The sequence below is a fragment of the Clinocottus analis genome, unplaced genomic scaffold (genome assembly GCF_023055335.1).
Source record: "Clinocottus analis isolate CAN_PGR_092001 unplaced genomic scaffold, fCliAna1.0.p SCAF_22, whole genome shotgun sequence".
Classification (NCBI taxonomy): Eukaryota; Metazoa; Chordata; class Actinopteri; order Perciformes; family Cottidae; genus Clinocottus; species Clinocottus analis.
Genome location: NW_027175954.1, coordinates 11,504,842 through 11,531,031, shown reverse-complemented (window position 1 = coordinate 11,531,031; position 26,190 = coordinate 11,504,842). Strand labels below are relative to the sequence as shown.

The window sequence follows — 26,190 nt, the reverse complement described above, 5'->3', positions numbered from 1 at the left end:
ACAATGAAGACGACTCGCAGGTGCAGAGCCCTCTGGTCGGTTGGCTTGAACTTCTTCGCCCTCTTCTTCTCGATAACCGCGTTCATAACGACGTACTGGTGCGTGGGGACCCAGAGAGTCCCCAAGCCCAAGTGCAGCAAGCTGCGGACGCACCAGTGCATCGACTACGGGGTGAACGAGACCGACCCCAACAAGGTGGTGTACAGCTGGGAGACCGGGGACGACCGGTTCCTGTTCCGGCAGTTCCACACCGGCATCTGGTTCTCCTGTGAGGAGAACATCCACGATGAAAGTAAGAGCAGAACGTGTGTGTGTGTGTGTGTGTGTGTGTGTGTGTGTGTGTGTGTGTGTGTGTGTGTGTGTGTGTGTAGCCACTGAATAGCTTTGGTTTATGCCTCACTGGGAGAGAGATGTTACGCTCGTTTGATGAGATCTTTAACTGTTATTGCACTTGCAGGGATAATAATAATAATAATAATATGTGTTATTTGTATTGCGCTATACAAGGTATAAGCACTTTACATGGTAAAGACAAACAAAAGAAGCAACAACAACATAAACAAGAGGCATGACAAGGTCTATAAGTGAGGTCAATAGTGAACAAAATAAACATATACTGAATTAGTATCATAGGTTAAAAGCAGATTTAAATCAATAATACATTATATGACTACTTCACCGGTTGGTTAATGAAATAGTTTTGATGAGGGTATAGAAAAAGCTTTTTTTTAATTTTATTTTATCGCTCTTTGAAATTATTTTAATATGCCTATATTTTTATTGATACAATTCATTAGAAATCTGTAAAAAAAATCAATTTGGGCTGTGATTAAAAACAACTTTTCGATATCTTTTATTTTCATTGATCATTATTGTCATGGCCATCACGGTTGACTTCTTATGCCGTTGTCTCAGCCTACATAAGACTCATCGTTCCCATTTTAAAACATCATCCCACATAAACAGATGTCGACCTTTGAAAAGGATTTCCGTCCTTTTAGCGCCTTCATTTATCATAATGGAGTGCTCCATTCAAATGGAGATTAGTCGCTCTCTTTAAATTGTTCCCATTTGTGACAATTTCACAATAATCGGATAATCAGTCCGCTGATCAAATTGCAGGGATCCAGTACGGTCTGTTTTTATCTGGCATGGAAGGCAGAGCAAAAAGCAGCACATGGGAGCTTCAGTCTGAAGTCCCACACAGATTTAGTTTTGTACTCTGGGGCCTTAATTGTGTAGCTGGGCAGCACTTGATAGAGACACAATGTGATTGCTTCACAGCTTAAGCCAAAGGAAAGATAAAACTGTGAATGATCTCTTATGGTGCTTCATTTCTTCACAGAAAAAGTAATTTGGTAATTTAACAACAAAGATCTCAATGGGGGAAATGAGTTGGTAATGTGTGTCAGAAAGGGAAAAGTCAAAGGTGGGATCAGAGCAGATTAGTCCTCTCTGGTTAGTTCACTGCAACGTGATTATGAACTGTCCCAACATCCATCTTCTAACTCTATAAAAAACTTTTAAAAAATCAGCTTATAACTGTGATAATGTGCCAGTTATGAATTTGTTTATGACGCTTAAGACTAGAAATGAACCACTCATTGAGATTACTAAAGAAGGAATTCCTAGCACATGTCCATCTCATCAAGTGTCTGAGCATGGAGGAGGAGGAGGAGGAGGAGGAGGAGGAGGAAGAGGAGGAGGAGGAGGGGGCTGAGACAGCTTGAGTTAATAAGGATTATGTAACAGCGGCCTTGATGAGTTTTTCATCAAAACAGCTGTTGCCACCCTCCTTCTACCTGATTAAAGTGTTCAACTTCCAACAAATCCAGCAGCATGCTCTGCTCAAAAGCTGACAGGAGGAAAACATTCGATCTGAAGGAATGTGTTGTGTTGAGGTTTTTTTTTTTAACATCCCGTTTGTTAAATTGACATGGGCTTTTCTTACAGCTTCAAGTCTGTTTAAGGTTTGACAGGCACAGGTGTAATTAAAACAAAATCTTTCTAGAATGACATCTCTATTTTATTCTACTATTGTAATTCTATGCAAAGCGCCTGTGATTCAATAGAACAGGAACCAGATGTCAGGCGGCGTTGCCAACACACCAGCTGGTGACACTGAGTCCAAAGCCCCCAAAAAAAGCTTCATTTTTGACATATGCCTCTTATTCAACACTCTGTTTATTCATTTTGGAACTTACGACCTCTGAACCCTGCTGTTGCTGTGTGGTCATTGGACAGGAGGTCATTATGTATCTAAGCCAAACACACCTGGACAGACATTGGGATTTAAAGACATATTAGGACTTGGACTTGGATCTGCTCAGTACTAAGAGCATTTATTTATTTTGTTTAGTTTAATCCCAAACCGCTCTGCTCTGACCTTTTTAACAACTCGCATGTCCTTTGACCTCTTCCACAAACAAAATGACCTACTTATTTCTGAACTGCCACAAAGGGAGTTCAACATAAAGTATTGGCTAAAGATTCCACCCATACCACAATGACTGAGTTATGACAGTATGTTGTGTTTCTGCTGCAGGTGAGATGTGCAGGAGCTTCATCGACTTGGCCCCACCTTCAGAGAAAGGTGAGTGTCCACTGCTCATCATCAGGGGGTCCAACGATGATCAAAGGTTCTCCAACAATCCCACGAGGACACTTGTGAAACAGCTACTATCTGTTACGTGGAGTGTTTGAATGCTGCTTGACTAGAAAGGTCTGTTGTATTATCGGGCCTTTCTCACTGATCCGCCAGTGTTCAACGATGTGGAATGGCTGCAAGCACAGCTCTGTCTTTCCACAAAAACGTTTGTGAAACTATCAGACACTGACAGCCTGAAGGCAAGGTGCACAGTACAAGATTGAGAGCTTTTCAAATGTCTCCGAACCGCTCTCAACAAGGCGATGCCTAAGTCGTCGCTAACAGCGCTAAAAATATAAACTTAAATTGTGCCAAGAGCAACAGGCCTGACAGATTTCATAGTGTCTCCCTGAGAGGGAACCGAAGGGTGGGTGCTACACTTCCATAACAAACCTTTGGGTCAGGATGGCGTGATTGTTACCTTGTACTGTAACTACTTACATAGCGTCGTGTTTGGTTTGCTGGTGCGAAATTCTATAAGCAGCTAACTCTCATTTTGGACATCGACTGTTTAATATGAAACCACACAGCCACAAATAAAGCTGCACACATTTGATGTTAACTTTGAGGATCTTCAGCTGTATTGGCGCTGTCGTTCGAGGAATACTCATTTCCTGTCTCTCAGTGAAACGATTCAATAGGATCAAAGACAAGAGGAAGACTGCAATAGAGATGTAATTATGCTTGGCTTGATTCATTGAAAAGCTGAATGGGATTTGGAATAGATTTGAGATCTCTAACATTTGAAATTGATCATTTTACATCTTGGACATGTGACATCAGCATATCAGTGTCTTTTTATAATACAATGAATAATTTAAAATTCCATGTAATAAAATAGAAGTTTGTTGAAAACCCTTGTCAACTATCATCTGTACTTAGAGTGACTATGTATGGACTTATTGTAACATACTGTAAATATACCGTAAATTATCCATCCATCCATTTTCATCCGCTTAGTCCAGGGTTGGGTTGTGGTGGCAGCAGGTCCAGCAGGCCGACACAGGCCTCCCTCTCACCGGCAACATTTACCAACTCATTATGGGGGATCCTGAGGCGTCCCAAGGCCAGCCAGGTGACATAATCCCTCGAGCGTGTCCTGGTTCTTCCCCGGGGTCTCCTTTCAGTTGGACGTGCCTGGAAATATTAAATGGCCGTCGTCCAGGAGGCATCTGAATCAGATGCCTGAACCACGTCAGCTGACTCTTTCCGAAGCCGTAAATGATATGATATGTAATGTGACTATTCGTCGTTATCATAATCAAATGGGCCCATTTTGCAGGGATGCTGTGGCTGTCTCTGGTTTCTGAGATGCTGTACATTGTTCTGCTGGTGGTGGGCTTCAGCCTCATGTGTTTAGACCTGGTCCACTCCAGCAACGTCATTGATGGACTCAAGCTCAACGCCTTCGCCGCTGTCTTCACTGTCCTCTCAGGTTGTCACATTTTATTTATTATTACTTGAGATTGATTGTTTGTTTTTATTGTCACTAAGCACTTTGGCGCAATTGTTTGTGATTCCATTTTACACAACTTTATAAAAGATCAGGCACAATTTATCGTATCCCACCTTGTGGTAAACAGGGCATGATAATTATGGGGTTCAAGGCTAAAATTGGCATGTCCTAATTTTGTTTACATACCTTCATGTTGTGCGTACATGAAAAAGCTTTACGATAAGTCTGCACTTGTGGAAACAAATCGTCCTAATGATGAAGAATTTTTCGTATATGGTTTGTATTTGGCCACGCAGCCATCTAACCATCTACATGTTGTCTACATTTCGTCAGGTCTTCTTGGCATGGTGGCTCATGTGATGTACACACAGGTCTTCCAGGTCACTGTCAGCCTCGGCCCACCTGATTGGAGGCCCTACAACTGGGACTACGGCTGGTCCTTCTGGTAGGCCTCCACAGTCACACAGCAGTTTACCAATATCATACAAAGCACTGCTATATCAATACAATGAAGTCAACTTACCCATTAGGAGACCAGATGAGGGTTTCCATTCTGCCTGCCCAAAATAGTGTGTTGTAGCTCTGCTCTCACCCCAGCATCACTGTCTCTAATGAAAACAGTCCAAAGCTCTCATGTTATGGTAGGATTAGGCTTTGGTGTCCAAAGCTCCAATACAGGCGTGATTGGAATTGCATAAGGGGATGATATTTCACTCCTTCACAATATGCACAGGATGCTGAAAATTTGCTTTAGAGGCTAAACAATTCTTGACCATTTATGGGCATTACCCGACCCGCATGAAAAGTACATGAGAGGATGATTGTCTGATCTCCTATGTGGGCCGGCATGCTTGAGGGGAGCAGAAGGAACTTCCCATCACGCGCTGAATTGCAAAGTGAATTTCTGATTTTCTATCAGCATGGCATGGGCGTCCTTCACCTGCTGCATGGGCGCATCGGTGACCACGCTCAACTCCTACACAAAGACCGTCATCGAGTTCCGGCACAAACGCAAGACCTTTGAACAAAGCATACGCAAGGAGCACGCACGGGAGGCTTTCGGATATTTCCGGGAATGCTCCCTGCACTCCATCTCCAAATCTGTGGAGGTTTATCCCAGCCACACCCCCAAAGGCAGCAGGAAAACTCCCATACCTGCTGACTCTCTGGACCTGAGTGACATTGCAACGTCTTTAGGGGAAGAGCAGTGCTGAACATGACCGGACAGTTCTCAGTGTTGCAACTTGATGGATGAAAGCGCTGATGTCCGGATGTGGTCGCCATTCAGTTTGGACTGACAGGATTTCAGGATGCATCATTAGCTCTTCCTGATTCACTGCCTTAATCGTGGGTCAAACCAGCTTCAACTGGAAAAAGTGGACGTGAGCTAATCTGATGGATGTTTTCACTGTTTGTGTAACCAACCAAAATTGTAATGGTTGGAGAAAATGTGAAGTAGATCACAGAATTAGAGCGAGGGCCTCTGAGATGCTAATAGCCTTATTTAACTGGTTATGAAACAGTTTAATACTATTGCCTCTTCATGACTTTCTATGCCTAAACAAGACCATCAGTGAGAAGAGTGACTATTTCTATATTGTCATTCCCAATCTGAAATCGGTGCCACCGTGGTGGATTTTCGCGCAAAAATCAGATGAAATTATGTTGATCCAACAGAAACAGACCCAGATCCGTTTTTTTCTGACACTTTCGACCTGCAGTCCGAAGCTCCGTTGGGAGGAAGACAGCTCAGCACCCGGCAGCAGCGTCTCCTCCTCCTGCCAGCAGCACAGCTTCAACTCGCTGGGAGAAAACTCAGACCCCAAGCTGCTGGAGACCCGAGCCGTAGTGCTGGGCCCGCTGGAGGGAAGCCAGTATGAGGAGGAGCAGAGCCAAGACTGAGTGGGGAAGACTGTCAGACCCCCGCTGCAATAAAATTTGAGTTTTTATAAGAGGACTCTGGTGCTCAGAAACACTACCACTTTTGTCAACAGGGTCCGCCAAAGTAAAAACTTCAAATAAAGTTTGAACATGTTTCAATCAAGCAATAAATCAATGCAAGGACACCGCTTACTAGTTTTCATTCATTGGGGAAAAAAAAAGCCGCAAAAAAATATTGCAAATGATGTGCCTACATATAGAAATTGTAAACAAGTTGTGAAGTGTAAGTGTGCAGTATTTGTGTACACAGAATGACTGGAAAGTTGTGTATCTTTTTTTCTGTTACATGTTCACAATCAGTTACTTTTACTGTATTTATATACTAAGCCCAAACGAGCAGTTGTAACATCATAATGTATCAGGATAAACTGCAGATCAACTCATATCATGGACCTTTGCAGTATTTTTAAGTTCGAACACTTGATCTCATGACCAACAGCCAATGTAGTATCACATCTTTTTCAGTGCAGTGTGTAATGTAATTTGATGTTTCTGCTTTGACTGAAGTAAAATAAATACTCAATGCTGTGGAAATGTCTGTTGTTTGTTGTTTTTAAGACTAATATGCTGAAAATGAAAACCCCTCAAAAAATGTGTTTCAGTTATTGCTACTTCCAGGCCGTAAAGGTAATTCTTTTAACAATGCAATCAAACTGACCACAATTTTTTATTTAAAGCGGAGTATTTTTTATAGGTCCTAAAACGTGTCTGGAGGGGATCTTTAATATGACTGAAGAATCACTGACCTAGATCAACGTTTGAGAAGACAGATGTGTGACAAAACCTAAAACTAAATGGCTAATCTGTCGCATTGTATATCCCTGTAATCCCTACAGAGGGCAGTGTCGTCTTAACATTTTAACAGACTGTTTGCACATTATGTTTTATTCAGTTCATACTGGTCACTATAATATTGATGATGAAACTGGATTATGTCAGCTAGTTTTATTTTGAAAGCCATTTCTTACAATATAATGTAATGCAAGGGTGTGAAAAATGTGCCTTCTTTCTTTTCACTTTGCCCGATATTAACAGGGTTGTTGTTTTTTCATCCATCCACATGTGTAAATGACAGGCGGTTGTTTAGTTTATTTGTTTTCAGGGTTCATTTGATGTTTTGTTGTCTCCCTTGGCTGTTGTGTTGGATCAACTCAATCCAGAAGAGTGTCAAAAGGTTTTTCTCATAAAGCCCTCCGAGCAGGAGCGGCACTGATAGGGTGTAGTTCTGTTGTAAATTACATTCTCTTATATTTGAGGTGCTAATTGGTATGTACTCATTTCCCAAATAGGAATTGTGATGTCAGCTGTAACTCAAGAATCTTGTATAAATGGCCATTTTATTATTCTGTGTGAAATGTGATACTTGCTCAGTTGAGCTCACCTACTTGCGGACCTGGGCAGGTGGTAGGTTCTAGTTTGGTGAGGCTGAGACGGGGAAATCCCTTTCATTGGATCACGGGGAGAAAGGAGTTTCAGCTTGCTTTTGTTTGATGTTGTTTTTTTGTTGTTTTCTTTCATTGTATTGAATTTTCAGGGTTTTGTGTTCCAGTCAACTTTAAGTCAATAAAGGACTTCTTTTTGCACTACTCGTGTTTATTGACCTGCTTCTTCAACATCCCTTTTTAAAGTTTTGTCAGTGCCAAACCATCTCACCTGCCCTTCATATTGGATAGCAGCACTACTAAAGGACAGTGACAAATTCTTTTGTTTTATTGAGTATGGAGTCAAGCTACATTTCACAGATTATATAATAATAAAACTGGTATTAATCACACATAAATTACATTAGGCATAAGATCAGGCCAAGTATGTGTTATATATATATATCTTACAAGGCAGTTTCAGAAAGATTTTACAAAAATACAATATTTTGGTTAAAAAAAAAAAAAAGTGCATAAAGAGGTGAACCTGCACTCTCTTCGAGCCTTGCTACAGTAAAATCTTATCACTTTGTTCTTCTGAATTTGCAGCAGGATTGAATAATGCAATTCTGAACAGAAATCAACCTTTTTGTTGATATAGTGACGCTAATTTATCCATGGGTGACAACTCAAATCTCAAAGAGTGCTTTCAGTCATCTTTTCAGTTGTGTTCCTCTCCCCACAGTAAGACGAAGTCAGGCGACCTTGGTCAGTAACCGTCATCGTACTCATTCTGGGCCTGTTGACGGGCCAACATGGCCTGTATGAGCGCACTGGAGCCAGCTGGAGCTGAGTTCTGCGGGGGAGCGGGGACCCACTGAGGGACGTCCTCTTCCTCTGCTCTCTGTCGGGCTTGCATGACCTGCATCATGACACTCGACACAGAGGATGGCAGGTCCTGTGCATCATCTGCTCCCTCCTCCTCTGCTCTGTGTCTGGCTGGCATCGCCTGTGTCACGGATGTGGTCACAGGGCTTTTCGGGAAACCTGTGCTGTAGTAATTGTCCCTCTCTTGACCCTCGGCCCGCTGCCTGGCCTGTGCGGCTTGTGCGAAGGCGCTCGAGAATGGCGAGTGTTTGTCTTCATCCTGGTCCTCAGCTCTCTGGCGGGCCAACATGGCCTGAATCAGAGCACTGGAGGTGGAGATGTCGGAGGGAACAGACACTCCACCAGTGCTGCGTCTCTCTTCCTCCAGTTCAAACTGCTGGCGGGCGAGTAACGCCTGAACCATGATGTTTGAATTGGACTGACCGGCTGAAGAGCGGTCATCTGGGCGTTGCTTGGAGTGCTGAGGAAATATGCAGGAAGGTTGATAACCAAAATCTGTCTGAAAGGTGAATATTTACCGTGCAATATTTACCTTTTTTTGATTCTTCTGTTTTAATTTTTTATCCGGCGGAGATTTTTGGAGGTTCTGGAGCTTGTCTAGTAAGAATGACTTGTCTTTCCCTTCCTGGTGGTAGAAAATGATATGGGGGAGGGAGGGAGAGAGAGAGAGAGAGAGAGAGAGAGAGAGAGAGAGAGAGAGAGAGAGAGAGAGAGAGAGAGAGAGAGAGAGAGAGAGAGAGAGAGAGAGAGAGAGAGATTTCAAAATGCAGCCAAGCGTTAAGCAAACAAACCAAGCACAAATATACAAATCAACATTATAAGGATATTTTTAAACACACTCACATTAACAATCTGTTGTTTCAGTAGACCAATAAGCTGCTTGCGGCCCTGAGTGACTTGCCAAAAGATGTACACAATGACACTAAATAGGAAAAAATTATAAAATTAATGACATATTATTGTAGACACTATTTGCATAGAGACAGAAATAAGCTCAATTGTACATGAATACACACACAACCACACAATGCTGTCCCAGTATGTATCAGGCTATGGTTCTATAGTCAAATTAATGTCAATAAAGTGTCCACCACTTTGGACCTCAATGTTCAAAGCGCCTCTGATCCTCAGTATTTACACATTCAGTTGATGCACTGCAAATTCACATCTAAAATATTCTGCTGTTGAAGATCATGTAATATAATGGCAAGATTAAGATTATCAACATTAAGAGCGTAACATCTGAGCAGGTATAAAACAATACATTGTTGTGTTTTTTCCCCCTGAGGTTTAATCTGCATGCCCAGATTAAGTGAAAATGTGTTTTGCAAAAACTGATTCACAACTAGATTTCCTCTACACCAACACAATCCATGTCACACACTTACATGATGATGAGTGAGATAAAATAGTAGAAAATTTCACTTCTGATGACATTTTGGTAGATCCAGACGGCCCATTGAGAGCCAGCGATCTCCTCCAGATCATCCATCCACACTGCAACCACACTGAAGGTGTTGTTGAGTCCCCGGAAAGGGCCACACTGCTCCGAGGGCGTCAGGCTACAACGCAGGACAAGATGGGAAAAGCAAGACTTAGGTTTGCTTTGTGGGGATTTGTGTTCAGGTAAAGATTGCAGCTTGGATCAAAGACTGGAACTGGTGACTTTATTAGAACGTTCTTTCTTGTGAAATAATGTTATTTGCTCGAGGTTGTGAATGTGATAATCAAAGTTTATAACATTAAAAATAATAAATGTCCTCGTACCTCCAGGCGGTGTATGCAACCATGGACAGGGCACCCACAAAGAAAGGGAAGAAGAGGAGGCCAATAAAGATGGTTTGCATCTGAGCTGCTCTGCCCGTCCGTCGCGGGGGCTGACAGTTCTGGATCAGGCTGACCTGGACACACACACACACACACACACACACACACACAATGCGCCACGTATTATTATTGCAATACTTCATGGTATTATTAAAGTTTACAAAACCATGAGCTCATTTCTGCCGAAACATGAAATCTGTTTCACTACCTAATAAAGAACGTTTTGAAAAGCATTGTTTCCAAGGTCATTCAGCATGGTCATGAAACATACAACAACACCAGATCTGACCTGGGTCAAATTACCATTCATACTGAATTAATTTACTCTGAGATTGATTGACCTTCCGTGGTGTAGTGCAATCATTGTGTTTATTCCACAAACCCTACCTGTCAGTGGGATGAAAGGACTAAATTAAATTATTAAACCAGGTGCACAAATATGGTAACATAAGCCTAAAACTGTGTATAGAGCAGCACGAGCAGCGATGGCATTGTGTCTTCCTATGACTGAGTCATCATGGCAGATCAGTTACAAATCACCCAGGCCTCTAAACTTTATGAACCGGCATTTACCTTCTTTAAGTAAAACATAAAGAAAAATTTGAGGATCTGGATGGCAGGCAGCAGAGGAGAGAAGTAGATACCAATCCTACAGGGAGATAATAAAGTGTAAACTTAGTTTTAATATTAAATGAGCACTAGAAGCAGAAGAGAAAACACAAATTCTGATCTTGATTTAATTGAGTAAGTGTTCAATGTATTCATCTTACCAGGCCAGAGTCTGTGCATAGATGAGTTCAAGGACATTTCTGGCTACGTCGAACTCTGGTACCCCCAGACGAGGTAGTAATCTCGTCCCAATAACACTGTTGCAAAGAAATTAAGATTGCGATTTAGGTTAACCGACCCTTATTTATATGACTGTGAAAAATAAACTGAAAGTTTGTCACTCACTTGCTAAGAAACTCTCCAAAGAAGGATCCCAACATCAGAAAAAGGAAATCAACAATGACCAGCCGGTACAAAGCCTGGCCCACAATAGACTCCCAACACTGTGAAGAACACAACAGGTTCATAAATGACCATACATACGGACAAAACTAATATTGGTGTATTTGAAGATGGCAAGAAAAAGTTGATCCCTGTCAAACATACTGAAAACTTCTTCGGCACCACATTCATCCAGTAATAACACAAGACGGCCAGAATGGACATCTTGAGTAACACATTTCTTTGAGAAAAGAGACAAAAAAGGATTATTATTGCCCAAAGGTATATTTTAAATTTATGGTAAATAGGCCTGTTTGCTTTCTTGCCAAGAATTAGGGAAGAAGATTGATACCACCACTTGTACAGTAAATACAAAACTGGAACCTGTAGCTGGTTAGCTTAGCTTAGCATAGCATAAAGACTAGAAACAGGTGGAAACCACTCATATGTGTATCAATGCTAATTGTGAGTTTAGAGGCGAATAATTTCAATTAATAATTGAGCATCAGAGGAGCTGCTTGGTAGTTTTTGTTACCTTTGAACAGAGAAATACAAGTTATTACCCCCTGGTTCCAGTCTTTATGCTAAGATAAGCTTGTGGCTCCAGCTTCATATTGAACAGATAGATCTATCGATCATCTCATGTAATTAAAGCCAATAAGTGCATTTCTCAAGGACACATTCCTTGATCACATGTCCTTTCATTCATATGATATAAAGTGTCCCTGCTGTCTAACCTGACGACCAGAGCGTAGATCTGTCTGCGCTGGTTGGAGTACTGCTCAAACTTGTTGAAGAGGGAGTAGAATAGTGGGACAACCAGGTTCATCAGAGACACCACAAAGGGAACCAGGAGAGTCTCTGCCTCTTGAAGCAGAGACCAGTTGGCAGCATCTGTTGCCCGCTATAAAGATAACAGGTGGAGGTCAGCTTAAGATAGCGCTAGACAGAAAACACTGCATGCAGGAATGGATCAAACCCTGCACTGTCGGTAAATGACTGGACTCATTACTGTAAGTTGCAAGCTTATGACACATGCTCATACAGATTTTAAAGACCAAATACTTTACAATGCCATAAAGTATTATCATATGCAGTTTATCTAAACATGCAAAGAAAGAGGATTTCTTTGTTAATACCGATTTTAATGGGTAAATTATTTTTCACACGGAGAAGAAACTTTTTTTCTGTTCTCTGTATTCTACATCAACCGGAAAAAATGAATCCAATTCAACAATAGGACTAATTATTCAATCTTTACTTCTGTACCTGCTGTTCGTATTGGCAGAGATAATAGATGCTAGCTCCACAGCCCACAGCCAAGCCGCTGGAGAGGAGCCAGGAACCCAGATAAACCCCAAAGTGCTTCAGTTTTTCAGAGAGGGTTAGCAACTCCCTCTGAGCCTTCTCTGACAAAGACTCCTGAAGAGATGGCAAGAGGATAATCATGGCCATGAAAAATAATGAGGCTTTATAATTTGTCTTTAAACAGGAATTAACCTCTGACAGAGCAAAGTTTTTAAAGTCTAATGTGTGAATATCATTTACGACTACTTCCAGGATGTAACTACAAAGCTTAGAATAGCAAGTTGAATTAGTGAAAATGTACTGTGTAAACACGTCATTCAGAGTGGCTTGTTTTAGATATATTTCATGATATGGAGGTGAAAAAAATCCTTCAATAAACAACTCTCTCTTTCCTGGTGTCCTGAGTGAGAAAATGGGGGTTATACACAGGAATATACCTTGAGTTGGACACGTAGATTGTTTTTACGCTGTCTCACTGCTCTCTCATTGGTAATGCTAAAGTCCCAGCTGCAGAGAAGCTGCCATGCACTGTTCGAAGTTGGGTCTGCTAGTACGTAGTTTTTCTTGAATGAGCTGTTCATGCTGCGAGAGGGAAATAGGAAACATACATTTCTTTGCATCCAAAGGGCTGTTAACGTAAATGACAAAGGCCATGTGGAACAAACCTAACATTCTGTGATCTACATTATAGTTACAAAGAAAATGAACAAACCTGATGATGAGTGTAATTCCACACAGAACCATGTAGACCGCAATGGTGAAGAAATAGGCCAACTGCATGTTGTACTCCCCATGGCCACGCAGGGTTTCATTGCTGTAGCCACCGTAGTACATGACAGTGTACTGGAAGTAACCCTGGAGAAACCAAAACACATTTACTATGCATTGGAAAAAACAAGCATTTAATATGAGCATCCATATTAAATATTGTTTTTTTTTAAATTATGACAAATGGACATTCAATATTCACTCTCTTTTTTTTGGTCGCCATCAACTCCAGGGAGAACTATTTGAGTTTAGCTGTTAAGTGCTCCACTACGTTCACCAGTAGTAGTTGTTAACTATGTCTGGGCAGGTATAAGTATAGTGGTTTTATCTGAGTTTTTATATTTTATGAGCTGCCTTTGGTGGGAGTGGACCAAAAGTTTCTGAAAGTCAAAAATGAGCTGAAAGACACTAAAAGGCTCAATAATGCTGAGAGGAATACAGAGAGTAATTTCATCCACTAATCAGACTAGCTTTAAATTGCACAATGATTTGAATAAAAGTTATGATAAGTATGGACCATTTGGATAGTTTCCAAGTCTCCACTTACAGCTCCAGATAGTATCTCCAGTCCTCTGAAGCTCACATTGGGAGGTATGTTTGGAGAGGGATCGTAAACAAGCAGCGGGATGGTGATGAAGCCAAAGTTGAACAGGAAGGAGAAAATGTTGAACATGAGCAGCCACTTGAGGAAGACGAAATAGATGAGGACACTGGAGCCAAACTTGCCACCAATCTCTTTCATGATGCCTTGCCACAGCTCCAGGGTCTGCCTGGCTGAACTTATACTGTAACCACACCTGCGGAAAGACTGAAAGAGCAACTTGTAGACAGCACATATGATGACATCAGATGGGTGTACTCAGAATGAGTTGTTTGAGAATGGCTTTGCAGTGGGTTGTTTACTTACCAGTGACACATTCTCAGAGAAATCTGCGAAACAGGAGAACTGGTGAGATTGCTTGGAGGACTTGAACGCCAGCACCTGGCTCCTGTGGAGGTAATTTAGAGCAATGTTTGGTTTGATAAGGACATTGGTATCTTAATAAATCTCCTGATGAATTCGATACATTGTGTCACAACGTCGAAAGAAAACCTTTGGACTTTCTGTCATTTTTTGTAAAATGTACTTGTGATTTGTGCACATATATGTATTTTTTTTTCCTGTGATTTCTATTACAACTCTGATTGTACGGTTCTCGGCAGGGTGTAATGATTAACCTTGAGGGAAGCTGACAAGGAAGCGTATAAACTTTAACTGCTTGTCGGTCAAGACCCACCTGATATGTTTCTTCTCGTCTAAGCTCATTGGAAGATCCCGAATGGCATGAATTCGTTCTCGTGTTGACAGGGCAACAAGCTCCTTAACCAGGGTCTGTTCCTCTGTCACACACAAGATGACAAGATAAGACCTCCCTGTGATCTTTACACAGGCTCCCATCCAGAATGTAGATCAGGTTTCACTCTTCACATTGCAATCCGCCACACGGCCGCCACAAGTTCTTACCATTCTCCATCTCGTTCCTGATGGCATCCTCCGTAAAGGCTACTTGGGTAGGATCCCCGTTAGGAAACATGCTCATCCTTCTCATTGTCCTTCCCCTCCATCTCATTGTCGTGGTACCTGGAGGAACGCACATGAAGAGAAGAATGTGCATTGCTGATGGGTAGCGATCGTCAAAGAAATACTCCTCAGAGCTTAATATATAATAGTGACCTCACAAGGCAAATGGGAAGGGTCAGCTTTTATTGGCTACACAAACTAAAGGTTTTCCACAACATTTAGATTATGTTCTTCAGATTAAGACAAGCTTTTCTCCACAGCCCCCTCTGTTTTATTTTCTTGGCCAACTTCCTTGTCTTTCATTTAATGTCTTGCTGTGCGTATGCTCCATTAATAATTATCCAGAAGGACTTTCCTAAGGTCATGTAAAATAAAGGTCGACAGGTCAATATTAACCTCACATTTACTTTCAATCATTGTCTTGTAATGCACTTATAATGGATTTTTATTTAAATGAATTTCATCTGTCTTGTCAATGTCTGTTAAATCACGATCTATCAAAAGACTCCAGACTGTTAAACAATTCCATACATTTATCTGTAATAGAATTTCTAAACCAACCAGGGCTGAAATGTTCACGATTGTCACCTTAACAACTCTGTCTGCATGTTTTAAGCAACACCACAACAACAGAGCGGAAGTTAACTGTGAAAAGAAGATGTAATCTATCGAGTAAGTTAGTTTAACCATTACCTGACATTGCAGAAGAACGGGGCGCAGGAGATGATCGATCATACTGGGAGTCAGGTGGGATTTGGAACATACTGTGATCTGAATAAAAGTACGAAGATACAATAGAAGTATCAACAGAAGTGTCCCTTGGCAACACATAGAGGCACATACCAGCTTAGAGTCAAATGAGTAGTCAACACCAAATGATGTTGCTTATTTCCTGTGATATAGTACAGAGAGCACACAGCTATGCAAATGTACACAGAGACTTTTATTCTCTGTCTATTATTCTCTGTATTCTCTTTTACTTTTATTTATTCTGCAGTTCAGCTTGGTCACTCACGGAGGTCATGTTGCGACGTCGGACTCCCTGAGCGCGTTGCCATGATGCCCATAGGGAAGCTTTCTCTCCCCCTCCAGCTCTCCTCATGCCAGCCCTCCGATGGCGCTCTGCCCGCAGCATCATCGCCGCTGGTCTGACCAGTGGAGTAATGTCCGTCTGGCCTCTCACCCCTGGCATAGGGGTTAGTGTGAGGGGCTTTACTAGGAGACAGAGACCACACCGAACAAATAACGTTAGATGAAAGATAAATGGTTTCGGTCATAGTTTGTTCAAGATTTCAGAGCAGGGGTTATCAGTTCTGGAAAGGAAGTGGAATTTGAAGATCATTACCTGTAATTAAATGACATTGATTCATCTGGGTACTTTTAAGGATATCATATCCTACAAGGAAGTGCAGGATTACGTTTCTAGACTAGAAAATAATGGACTTGCATTTATGTCCCTGAAGTTTACTGGAATGTCTTTTTTTTTTTTTTAAACTTTTCTTCAGACTTCAACATTTTTACCCAAAAACTAAATAAAAACTGAATCTCTTACAGCCTGGGAGGATAAATAGCATACTGCTGCTCGTTCCTTGAGGACATCCTGTTCATTCCCTCACAGCACAAAACATGTTTGCCCTTTGATAGCAAGTCAAGACACAGCATTCACTCAAACACGTTCTTTGAAATATCAAGGTTTTTCAAGATAAATGATTCACTGATGAACATTTCAGGCCAGAACCACATTTTATGTTTTATTACCACAAACCTTCTATCAATTTCCAGAGTCTCGCTGTCATGGTAGGCAGGGTTGAAGAATCCTTCGCTTCTGTAACTTGTCATGAGATCTGTCAAGTGTGTCCTTTCCCTCTTCTTTGGAGACAGCGATGATCCGTCAGTTACCGTGTCGCAGTCACTCTTCAACTGTATTTGTATAATCCAGGTTCAGTAATACATTGAAAAAAAGAAGCTCTTTAGATAAAGTTATCATGAGAAAGATAAGAGTATTTGCCTTCATTACATGATGCCCTGAGGCTTCAGTTGCTAGAGAAATCAACTTTAATATAGCCTAAACAAAAAGCATCACATGTTGAGGCCAAGTGCCTGTTGTCTTTGCTTAGAGTGACAGCTACATTGTGGGTGGAAGCATGTGTAATTTGATCTCTTGTTGCCATTCTCATCTGCTTATCATTAATTCATACAGTTGGTTTGGTTTCCACCACATGCAGTCGTCTACGGTTCTCATACAGAGTCACTGAAGGATGGCAGAATAGGAAAATCTGAATGACAATAAACAAAAAACTACAGTCTGACAAATCAACAAAGGATGTTAAGAGAGAAAAAGCTCACAGAGACTATAAGTATATGAGCTAATATATTTACAACACGATGCAAGTTGTTGACAAACAACATTCTGTTCTGTCTTTAAACCCTGCTTACCTGGTAGTGGTGTGATGGTGGGGGAATGACAGAAGAAAGTCCTTACGAAATGCTGTAGAGTTTGAGGAAAGTGGCTTCTAGTCTTGGCCACAGTTCAGGCCAGAGGAGGGACCTGTGAATCAGCCTGAGAAACACCATGCATGAGATAAAATGAAGGACTGTCTGGCTACCAGGAAGTGCGTGCTGAGCTCATAAAGGTAAAAGTCCACTGCCTCATGAAAGGCATGTAAGTCCCATGTGGACACTTTGGATTGTGACAAAAATAATTAAACCCCTAAGGTTGATGTTTTAATTGGCATCCAGGACATCCAGGAGTCCATGTTTTATCTGCTATGGGTTTACCTAATGTTCAGTTATTCAAGTTGTCGACATAGACATGCCAATAATTAGATAGATAGATAGATAGTAAAACATACATAGATATAGACAGATATGTCAAGTGTGTGTGTGTGTGTGTGTGTGTGTGTGTCTACATATATATATATATATATATATATATATATATATATATATATATATATATATATATATATATATATATATATATATATATAGAGAGAGAGAGAGAGAGAGAGAGAGAGAGAGAGAGAGAGAGAGAGAGAGAGAGAGAGACAGAGAGGGTGAGAGGGGGGGGGGGGGGGGGTAGGGTGACTGCAGCTCAGTGCCCATCGTTCAATCAGAGGATGGTAGTTCGAACCCCCAGCTCTGCTAGTCCATTTTGACGTGTCCTTGAGCAAGACACTTAACTCCTAATTGTTCCCTGTTGCTGTGTCTACAGTGTATAGACAAAGATGTATGTCGCTTTGGATAAACGCATCAGCTAAATGAAATATATAATGTAATATATATTTATAGATACACAGATATATATATATATATATATATATATATATATATATATATATATATATATAAATATATATATATATATATATATTTATATATATATATATAGATATATATATATTAGATATGTAGACATATATATTTATAGATATAGATAGACAGATATAGATGGATATATCACAAAGTTGTACTCTAGATAAGGGTTTAAAAAGCAGTAATACACATTAATTCTTTAAAATATACTATATATTTCATTTAATAAAATAAGACGGAAGAAAATAAGAAAAATACGAAAAGGGCAGAATAAAGGCGGTGGGCTGAATAGCTGCTCCTGGATCCTGACAATCCTCCCTCATTCAGGAAGTTGTGTGTGGGACGCAGGGGAGTGTGTGTTGTCTTCCTGACAGCGGAGTCAACTCCCTGTTGAACGACAGTCTGCTCGCTCAATTGTTAACTAATACTATCCAATAAGTAGCTATTTGTTATTCTTTTCAGAGGCAGACACCATGGAGGTCGACTCAGGTAAACTTGACGTTAGTTAGCGTGATACTCGTGTTTGAAGTTGACGTTTTGCTCATCGGTAAAGTTAGCTCGGTCCCGTGGAACAGCGCGAGCTAACAAGCTAACGATGCTAGCATCAGACCAACAGCTGAAAACAACCGGCGAACAACTTTTGGCCTGCTCGTAAAAAAAAAAAGGGTATTTTTTTGTTGTGTTACAGCGTTGAATGAGTTGTTTGGTTTCAACAAAACTAATACTACAGTGCGTTAACTGGTATAAGCTCCTCTCTGGAATGTGATGAACCGCAAACTAGTCGCTTTACTCAATAACAAGCTGCCTCTCCTGTCAGGTTAATCAATAGGAAATCTCTGCTTCTGACAGTCAAACAAAGTGGCAGTCAAACATTCATGATACTGATATCTGACACCTCTGAGATATTCAGCCCCACTCAAGATATTAATATGGGGATTAAAGTTATTATATATATATATATATATATATATATATATATATATATATATATATATATATATATATATATATATATATAAACTGTTTTTATTGGGAAAGTTTGTTATGGCAGACCCAAGTATGGGAAATAATTTTAAGACAGGATTGATGAAATTGGGATCAGTATTTGTTCTTGCACACAAATATTTTCTTTTCTTGTTTTGTTCAATTCTCCGTCTTCTGTCACTACAACAATAATTGACTTCAGTGGTGAAATATTATTACATTTCATAATTTGTCAGTTTTAACCATATCATAACTGTTGTATAGTTTATATTAGACAGTAGCCTTGAGCACCAAATCATCAAATATAAGTACTTCTTTAGGATCTAATCATATCTATATTTCTATCCTCCAGTCTTTTACACTGATCATAGTGGAAGAGTCAATAGCAACCCGCTGTTGGACCAGCTCCCCAGCTACCAGTCCCTGCTGTACCGCAGGAAGTCCTCAACGGTTGGCTCCAAGCGAAGAAGCAGCTCCAGAGTGCGACTTGGCTCCTCTGGCAGTGGGAAATGGGGCTTGAGCACTGTCGGTAGAAATGAGGAGAAACAGAAGAGTCTGATGGCTCAGAAAGCGATCAGGGAACTACCCAAGACCATGGCCGAGAAACGTCAAGACAAGTAGGAGAAAAAAAAACATGTTAAACAGACCTAAAAGGATCAACTCATTTATTATTGTTGTCTATGTTTAAAAAGTACCTTATTGCCAAAACTTCTCAACAAACAATGTGTTTGACTGTTAGAACACAGCGCTTGGAAGAGAATCGAGAGCTCAGCGGTTTGGGACAGCTAAAGATGAGCACCCGCAGGCATCTGAGGAGGCTGAGGGATGATGCCTATGAATGGCTGAGCTCTTTGAAGCTCTGGAGGGGAGACATCCACCTGATCGAGGGTGAGAGATGAAAAATGAGATGCACTGTCCTGATCCTCAGAGGCATATATTGATTTCTACTTAGGAAAGCCCACATGAGTACACACATGTTTGCTCTCACAAAAAGTGTGTACCAATCGTGATATTGTTGTCGCAAAAGTTGATTTCTCTTTTCCTTTCCACCCAATAGGGATGTTCGGCACAGGCATCCTGTCCTACTTCTCCTTCCTGCGCTTCCTGGTCACGCTCAACTTGATCATCTTTCTGCTCATGTTCAGCGTCGTCATGCTACCCATCATCATAGCCCCGATCGCTTCAGGAAATATCACCTACAACCAGTATGACGGTGAGTGGATGCCTGCTTGTTTCGACCTTGAGCATAAACTAGTCATTGCATAGTTTTCAGCTTGTTTGTTCCTGTGTTTTTACTGCAGGAGGTTTGTGCAGTGTTTATCCAAGCAGCGCCCGTCGAGGTCTGGTCATCTTTCATGAGCACATCACAGATCTGCTGTCTGGTGGAGTAAGTACTTTCACTTCAAATGTAATGGCTTCTGGACAAACAAACAAGGTTTGCATTTGGTTTCTTTACTCATTTTTGTGCTTAATCTGCAGGGCTTTCTGGAACAAACCTATCTTTTCTACGGCTACTACAAAGTGGACAAAATACACTTTCCAAATGCCACTTACAATTTGCCGCTGGCCTACCTTCTGGTCACTATAGCCTACCTGTTTCTCAGTCTCATCTGGATAGTTAAAAGGTAAAAAAAAGACAAAATTATGGGGAATTAACTGGAGGTTTTTGTAAATGTTACACACACAAATAACTTTTCTTCAAGGTCTGCCAACGGATTCAAACGTAATCTGGTTCAGGATGAGGATCGCTTTCAGAGCTTTTGCAACAAGATTTTTGCTGGCTGGGACTTCTGCATCACCAACGAGAACGCAGTGCGGCTGAAGAGAAGCAGTTTGCTCTACGAGCTTAGGGTTAGTAATTCATTAGTTGTTCAGTAATGAACAAGATGTTTTGTGGGACAGAATTTAGCAGGAGCATGCTCAGAGTACAATGAAAGAAGCTCTTCGTAGTATGACACAAGTGCAAGATTTTGCATTTTTCAGCATGTTTTATATTCAAAGGCCTTTTAAAAAGCTGTTCTCGGGCATCTTGACCGATTTTATTTATTTCTCTCAGAATTGAGTTGTTTGTTGCAAATGTATCCACTGAATGTTTGTCTGCCTCTTCCTAAAATTGCATATTCTTTGATCCCCAGACGGATTTGGAGGAAGAGAGGATCAAACAGAAAATAGCAGATCGCACCCGTAAAGAGAGATGTCGGATTTACCTCATTCGCTTCATTCTCAACCTTTTTGTCATCGCCGTACTGGCTAGTTGCTTCTACAGTATTTATGAAGCCACCATCTTCTCCCAGAAAGTACAGATGGATAATATAAAGGTAATAAAATGTTGCTTATGTCCTTAACCTCCACTTGGCCTTTTATTCTTATCCCCTTTCCAAGTGCTTGTTACCACTAGAAACGTCCTTCAAAGGCTTGTACTTCAAACCAGATATTGTTTGAGTGATACAACACATTTTTGTCTTTTATCTTCTCGTTCTATACTTTATCTTCTTTACTAAAATTAGCTCCTGACTTTTTAATATCCTCCTTCCATTTGGGGGGAGGGAGCGTTTATGTATTCAGTTAAGACAAAATATTTCAACCGACAACATTTTTTGCTTGATTGCAGGACAACTTCATTGTGGATCTCATCTATGAGTATCTTCCCTCAATTGTTATCACCATGGCCAACTTCATCACCCCCCTCCTCTTCTCTGTTATCATCAACTATGAGGACTACTCACCTGCGTTTGAGATCCGCTTTACGCTTATGAGGTACAGTGGACTTCCACTCATAGACTCATTCATTGACCACTTACTCGCCGCTTCTCTTACTGCTAAAGGTGTACATGAGAAGTCATTGCATTCGGAGACAAGTGGTATATGTGCCAAAAAAAGATGACGCAAAAAGTAGGATTTATTACATGAAGTCAGCGATACTGTCAATAATGACAAAAATGTGTAAAACGCTATAAAAAAGATTTTGTACTCAATTCATTTTTGTCCTTTTTCCCTTTCTTCGCAGGTGTGTGTTCATGCGGTTGACCAGTATTGGGGTTCTGCTCTTCTCTCTCTGGTCTCAGATCACTAGATGTGAACAGGATCCCTGCGTTTGTGGCTATAACCATAAGCTTTACTCTGTAAGTAATTTTCTTGCATTCCAATGCAATACACAATAAGGATGTCCCGTATTAGGGTCAATAAAGTCATTTTAAAATTGATTGGTACCAGTTATTGAGTTACACCGAGCCCAATCCCATCCTTTATTTTACATCGGCTATCACATAAGTGTTCACCCGTGAAGCTTTCGTGCACACTAACACAACAAGTGCAGTCGTCATCAGCTCTGCCTCACTCTGCCTCACTCTTGCATGGAAGAGCAGGGTCTGAGCCCAGCATGCTGAGAAACAACACACTCCATAAACGACAGATAAGCACAATATGAGACTTGTTTATTTAGGTTATTCAACTCATTTATGTGCACTTTTCAGTTCAGCTCAGTGTGAGAGTATGTTGTGTTTTGCTATCATGTAATGTGCATGGTTCTCAACATAATACAGTTTATTTGAGTAACTCAAAGAAACTCAGGCAAAGGAAAGCAACAAACACAAATATAAACACACTGTTAAAAGGAGAGATGAATTCCAATGAGACAGCGATTGAAAATTACAGAGAGGGTTTGTTATTTGATACCTTGTTATTTTGTAAAAAATAAAGCAGCTTGGATGCAGGCGCTTTGTTGTCTTCAGTAATGCATAAGCTACTCAATTGTCAATCATATATATCTGATGGATTTGAATAACTTGAATGTACTTGAATTGTGCAGCTGTATTATCTATGGAAAGTATATGTATAGGATCGGGAATCAATATTAAATTAATCAGAGTGGGATCTGTGATGTAAAAGCTTGATGGAGACATTCCTAATATACAGTAATCTCTTGGAATAATACACAGGTGCCAGCATCAAACCCACTTTTATCTGTGTGTCAACATGCTTACCTGTAGCTCAATGCTTAATGACTTTCTGAAACTGAAAGAGGTTGCAAAGCTATTAGGATAATGTTTTAGATTGTACATGTACATTAGTTAGATTAGAACTACAAAAGGTATGTGATTTTTTTTTTTTTGTGGCCCTGATACAAATATTTCCTTCATTAGTAAGTGAACACCGCATTTGTTCGGGTTTCCAATATGTAATACATTCTCAAACTGATTCTGGGATGGGTCTCCGAAATAGCTCCCAACAATGTTATGGTGATATATGTACTGTATGTGTGTGTGTGTGTGTGTGTGTGTATATATAAATTCAAAGTACTTTTTAATTACTGGTTTATTTGTTGTCCACAGTGTTGGGAGACCCGTGTGGGCCAGGAGATGTACAAACTCACCATCTTTGACTTCATCATCATTATTGCAGTCACTATCTTTGTAGAGTTTCCCAGAAAGTAGGTTCTCATCTTTTTTTACTGTCTTGCCTTTCCTCTGGTTATTTGGTTATTACCATGCTGGTGAGCAAGCTGGTGGACAAAGACTATGTGGCAGTCTTGCTCACCCTCAGTGCTTCAGTCATTTGTAACAGTTGCCTTGTGTTACTCCTCACTTCTCAGGCTGATAGTGAACTACTGTGACTGTGGCCTGGCTAAGTGGTGGGGCCAGCAGGAGTTTGCTATTCCTCAGAATGTGCTGGAGATTGTCTACGGTCAGACCATCTGCTGGATCGGCACATTCTACAGCCCGATTCTACCAGCCATCTGCACTATTAAATACTTCTTTATCTTCTATATAAAAAAGGTTGGTTGATATATCAAACTTCTTTTATTTTTGACACAGATCAAAATCAGATGTTTTGGAAGTTTGCGATGTTTCACCTGCTTTGTGTTGTAGGTCTCATTGATGACCAACTGCCGCCCGGCCACACGTCCCTTCCGAGCTTCCAGCTCCAACTTCTTCTTCCTGGTGGTGCTGCTGATCGGGCTCGCTCTGGCCTGTCTGCCCGTCACCTTTAGTGTGGCACAGTGTGTAACGCTGTCAATACGCGTGTTGTGTTAATATTTCAGTTTATGGGCCATGTCAATATTTATCTCCGGATTTATGCTATTAAATATACATGGAGACTTGATATTTGACGTTTCTGTCTTCTGCTCGTCTCTGACTAAATAAATAAAGCATCGCTTGTTGCTACTGTTTACATTTACATTTCTTGTTTCACAGAATAAACTCTTCCCATGCCTGTGGACCGTTTGTTAACTACAACACCTCCTGGGAGGTGTTGCCAAATACAGTATCTGAGCTGCCTCATGGAATCAAAACACTCCTCTTCGCTCTCTCATCAGAGGCCTTCGCTGTCTCCTTCTTTGTTGTCACATGGTACGTGTGTCCGTCAGGTATTCCAGCATTTAACTGTTAATAGCAAGTGGTGTTTACTGTCTTTGGTTGTAATGTTCAACGCTTTCCTTTTCCACTGCAGTTTGGCCATGTTTTATGTGATCGCACTAGCAGGAGCTCACAAGAGAGTTATTAACCAACTAAGGGAGCAGCTAGCCATGGTAGGTTTAAAAAAAAAAAAAAAAAGCGTAGTCTTTTTCACCCTGTCTCTATGTTTTTCTCATTTCTTCATCATACATTCACCGTGCTCACTCAGTATTTGAGTTTTCACAACAAAAAAAAAGGGGATCTACTATCTGTCTTTTTGTTTCCCAGGAGGGCCGTGACAAGCGCTTCTTGATCCAAAAGCTGTGCCAGACCCAGAAGCTCTCGGTTGTCAAATCACCGGTGTCCAAATCCCAGCCCCGCAAAAGCAGCAGAAGCAGCCCCAGCTATCACACCAGCTTCTCCAACAATTTTGATGAAGGTGTGTTTCTGGCACACTCACTTCACGACTCCTCCACACACGTGTGAGGCAAGGGCCCGATGTTACAGACCAGAGACCAGCGACTGGACCAAATGAATATCTTAAATGATGAGCTGCTATGGACTATTGCTATTGCTTACTTGTGTTGTGTCTTTTCTGTGTTCTTTTGTTGACAATCTTATTATCATAAAACTATTAGGAGGACATAGTGTTCAAGTATTTTTAAACCGGAATGATCATTGCTGGTCAGATGGTTTGTGGTGTTTTTTTCTTGCGGCACGCATCTTTTCCTTCTGAGAAGGACTTGACTTATTATAACCACTGGAGTTTGAAAAAACATTCTGAATTGTATGCACTTTAAAGGTTTTAACATTAATGTTTTCTTACTTTTTTAATTTTTGTGTTTACGTTACATTCAGATCATTGCGTCTTGTGTGTTTTTACCGTTCGTCATTATCAAAAACACTCGGGGTGTATAGTGATGCAAATAACTAATACATGTTCAATTAATAATCTGTAACTATGTAACCGTTTTACCATTATTGTGACTGTTTTTAAAGGTTTTGTATGAATTTCCCAAATACTGTACATAAAAGCTACATCATATACACTTCTCTTTATCAACCAAACAAAAAGGAAACATGTTAATGACAAAGCATACAACAACACACATTTATATATTTATATCATGAGAGAAAACAATAAATAATCCAACCGTTTTGTATCCATGTATCTTGAATTATACAAGTGGACAGGATACAAATATTATTTCACTCCCAATACCTCTGATGAATACAGTTCTATATCAGACTAAATGTTTTGACTTTTGCAACCAACAATCCTTGTGAACACTGAATATGTAAATACAATTATATAACAAATATTGTCTGGTTCAATTGCAAGTGAAAAAGTGTGGGGGAAATGGAAAACTCAGTCTTCAGTCAATAAGTTATTAATATAGATTTTAGCTGTGTTATGTTTATCCTGAATTTTTACACAATCATTTCAACCAGAAAAAAAAGGCTACTCAAAACTGTTATATTTTTCTAATAAAACTTGTGGGTGATTTAGTTTTTTGAATTTGTCAGATTTGGGGACTAAATGCTGTTTTACTTTATTATGGCGCATTTGGTATAACTGTGGTGACTGGACAATAAATACTGAAATTGATCAAACAATCTTCAATCTGTTTGTCCATTTCTTTTTCACACGCTCTCGTTGCTGTACCACCTCCAAGCCAGCAGAGGTCGCTCCTCCTGGGGCTTTGCTCGGAGCTTGACAGCAGCTCAGCTGGTACGGAACCGGAGAC

The 26,190-nt window shown here is 40.6% G+C and overlaps 3 protein-coding genes across 4 annotated transcripts; 2 read left to right on the top strand and 1 right to left on the bottom strand.

Annotated features, from left to right (window-relative positions):
• Nucleotides 1-3: 3 nt before the first annotated feature.
• LOC137793172 (germ cell-specific gene 1-like protein) lies at nucleotides 4-5,317 on the top strand. The gene is made up of 5 exons (XM_068589177.1): nucleotides 4-292; nucleotides 2,546-2,593; nucleotides 3,930-4,082; nucleotides 4,437-4,548; nucleotides 5,023-5,317. The coding sequence occupies exons 1-5, from the start codon at nucleotides 4-6 to the stop codon at nucleotides 5,315-5,317; spliced, it is 897 nt and encodes a 298-aa protein (XP_068445278.1).
• Nucleotides 5,318-7,876: 2,559 nt separating this feature from the next.
• tmc5 (transmembrane channel like 5) lies at nucleotides 7,877-16,586 on the bottom strand. Its single transcript, XM_068589247.1, has 20 exons — nucleotides 16,513-16,586; nucleotides 15,763-15,962; nucleotides 15,441-15,518; nucleotides 14,691-14,807; nucleotides 14,464-14,566; nucleotides 14,094-14,175; nucleotides 13,734-13,994; nucleotides 13,131-13,273; nucleotides 12,856-13,000; nucleotides 12,380-12,532; nucleotides 11,848-12,014; nucleotides 11,276-11,351; nucleotides 11,075-11,172; nucleotides 10,891-10,986; nucleotides 10,694-10,769; nucleotides 10,061-10,194; nucleotides 9,682-9,855; nucleotides 9,137-9,215; nucleotides 8,826-8,918; nucleotides 7,877-8,753 (listed from the first exon to the last, which is right to left on the bottom strand). The coding sequence occupies exons 1-20, from the start codon at nucleotides 16,584-16,586 to the stop codon at nucleotides 8,175-8,177; spliced, it is 2,928 nt and encodes a 975-aa protein (XP_068445348.1). The 3' UTR covers nucleotides 7,877-8,174.
• A 1,834-nt stretch (nucleotides 16,587-18,420) lies between these two features.
• LOC137792862 (transmembrane channel-like protein 7) lies at nucleotides 18,421-26,059 on the top strand. Of its 2 annotated transcripts, none has more exons than XM_068588647.1 (16): nucleotides 18,421-18,551; nucleotides 19,399-19,663; nucleotides 19,786-19,934; nucleotides 20,104-20,259; nucleotides 20,348-20,433; nucleotides 20,526-20,671; nucleotides 20,750-20,897; nucleotides 21,182-21,364; nucleotides 21,658-21,803; nucleotides 22,054-22,168; nucleotides 23,378-23,475; nucleotides 23,638-23,821; nucleotides 23,915-24,045; nucleotides 24,242-24,397; nucleotides 24,498-24,576; nucleotides 24,731-26,059. In XM_068588647.1, exons 1-16 carry the CDS (start codon nucleotides 18,536-18,538, stop codon nucleotides 24,926-24,928), a joined length of 2,256 nt encoding a protein of 751 aa, XP_068444748.1. In that variant the 5' UTR covers nucleotides 18,421-18,535; the 3' UTR covers nucleotides 24,929-26,059. The 2 variants fall into 2 exon arrangements, with proteins under 2 accessions (XP_068444748.1, XP_068444747.1); XM_068588646.1 differs by having other exon boundaries at nucleotides 20,074-20,259.
• Nucleotides 26,060-26,190: the final 131 nt, after the last annotated feature.

Excerpts from the sequence above, each read along its gene's own strand:
- LOC137793172 (XM_068589177.1), top strand. The coding sequence starts at position 4 with ATGAAGACGACTCGCAGGTGCAGAGCCCTCTGGTCGGTTGGCTTGAAC. Across the intron at positions 293-2,545 it reads GGAGAACATCCACGATGAAA|GTGAGATGTGCAGGAGCTTC; the intron begins GTAAGAGCAGAA and ends TTTCTGCTGCAG. Across the intron at positions 2,594-3,929 it reads GGCCCCACCTTCAGAGAAAG|GGATGCTGTGGCTGTCTCTG; the intron begins GTGAGTGTCCAC and ends CCCATTTTGCAG.
- tmc5 (XM_068589247.1), bottom strand. The coding sequence starts at position 16,586 with ATGACAAGTTACAGAAGCGAAGGATTCTTCAACCCTGCCTACCATGAC. Across the intron at positions 11,173-11,275 it reads TGGTGCCGAAGAAGTTTTCA|TGTTGGGAGTCTATTGTGGG; the intron begins GTATGTTTGACA and ends TGTTCTTCACAG. Across the intron at positions 8,919-9,136 it reads TGAAACAACAGATTGTTAAT|GAAGGGAAAGACAAGTCATT; the intron begins GTGAGTGTGTTT and ends TTCTACCACCAG.
- LOC137792862 (XM_068588646.1), top strand. Across the intron at positions 19,664-19,785 it reads GCCGAGAAACGTCAAGACAA|AACACAGCGCTTGGAAGAGA; the intron begins GTAGGAGAAAAA and ends TTTGACTGTTAG. Across the intron at positions 20,898-21,181 it reads GTTTGCTCTACGAGCTTAGG|ACGGATTTGGAGGAAGAGAG; the intron begins GTTAGTAATTCA and ends TTTGATCCCCAG.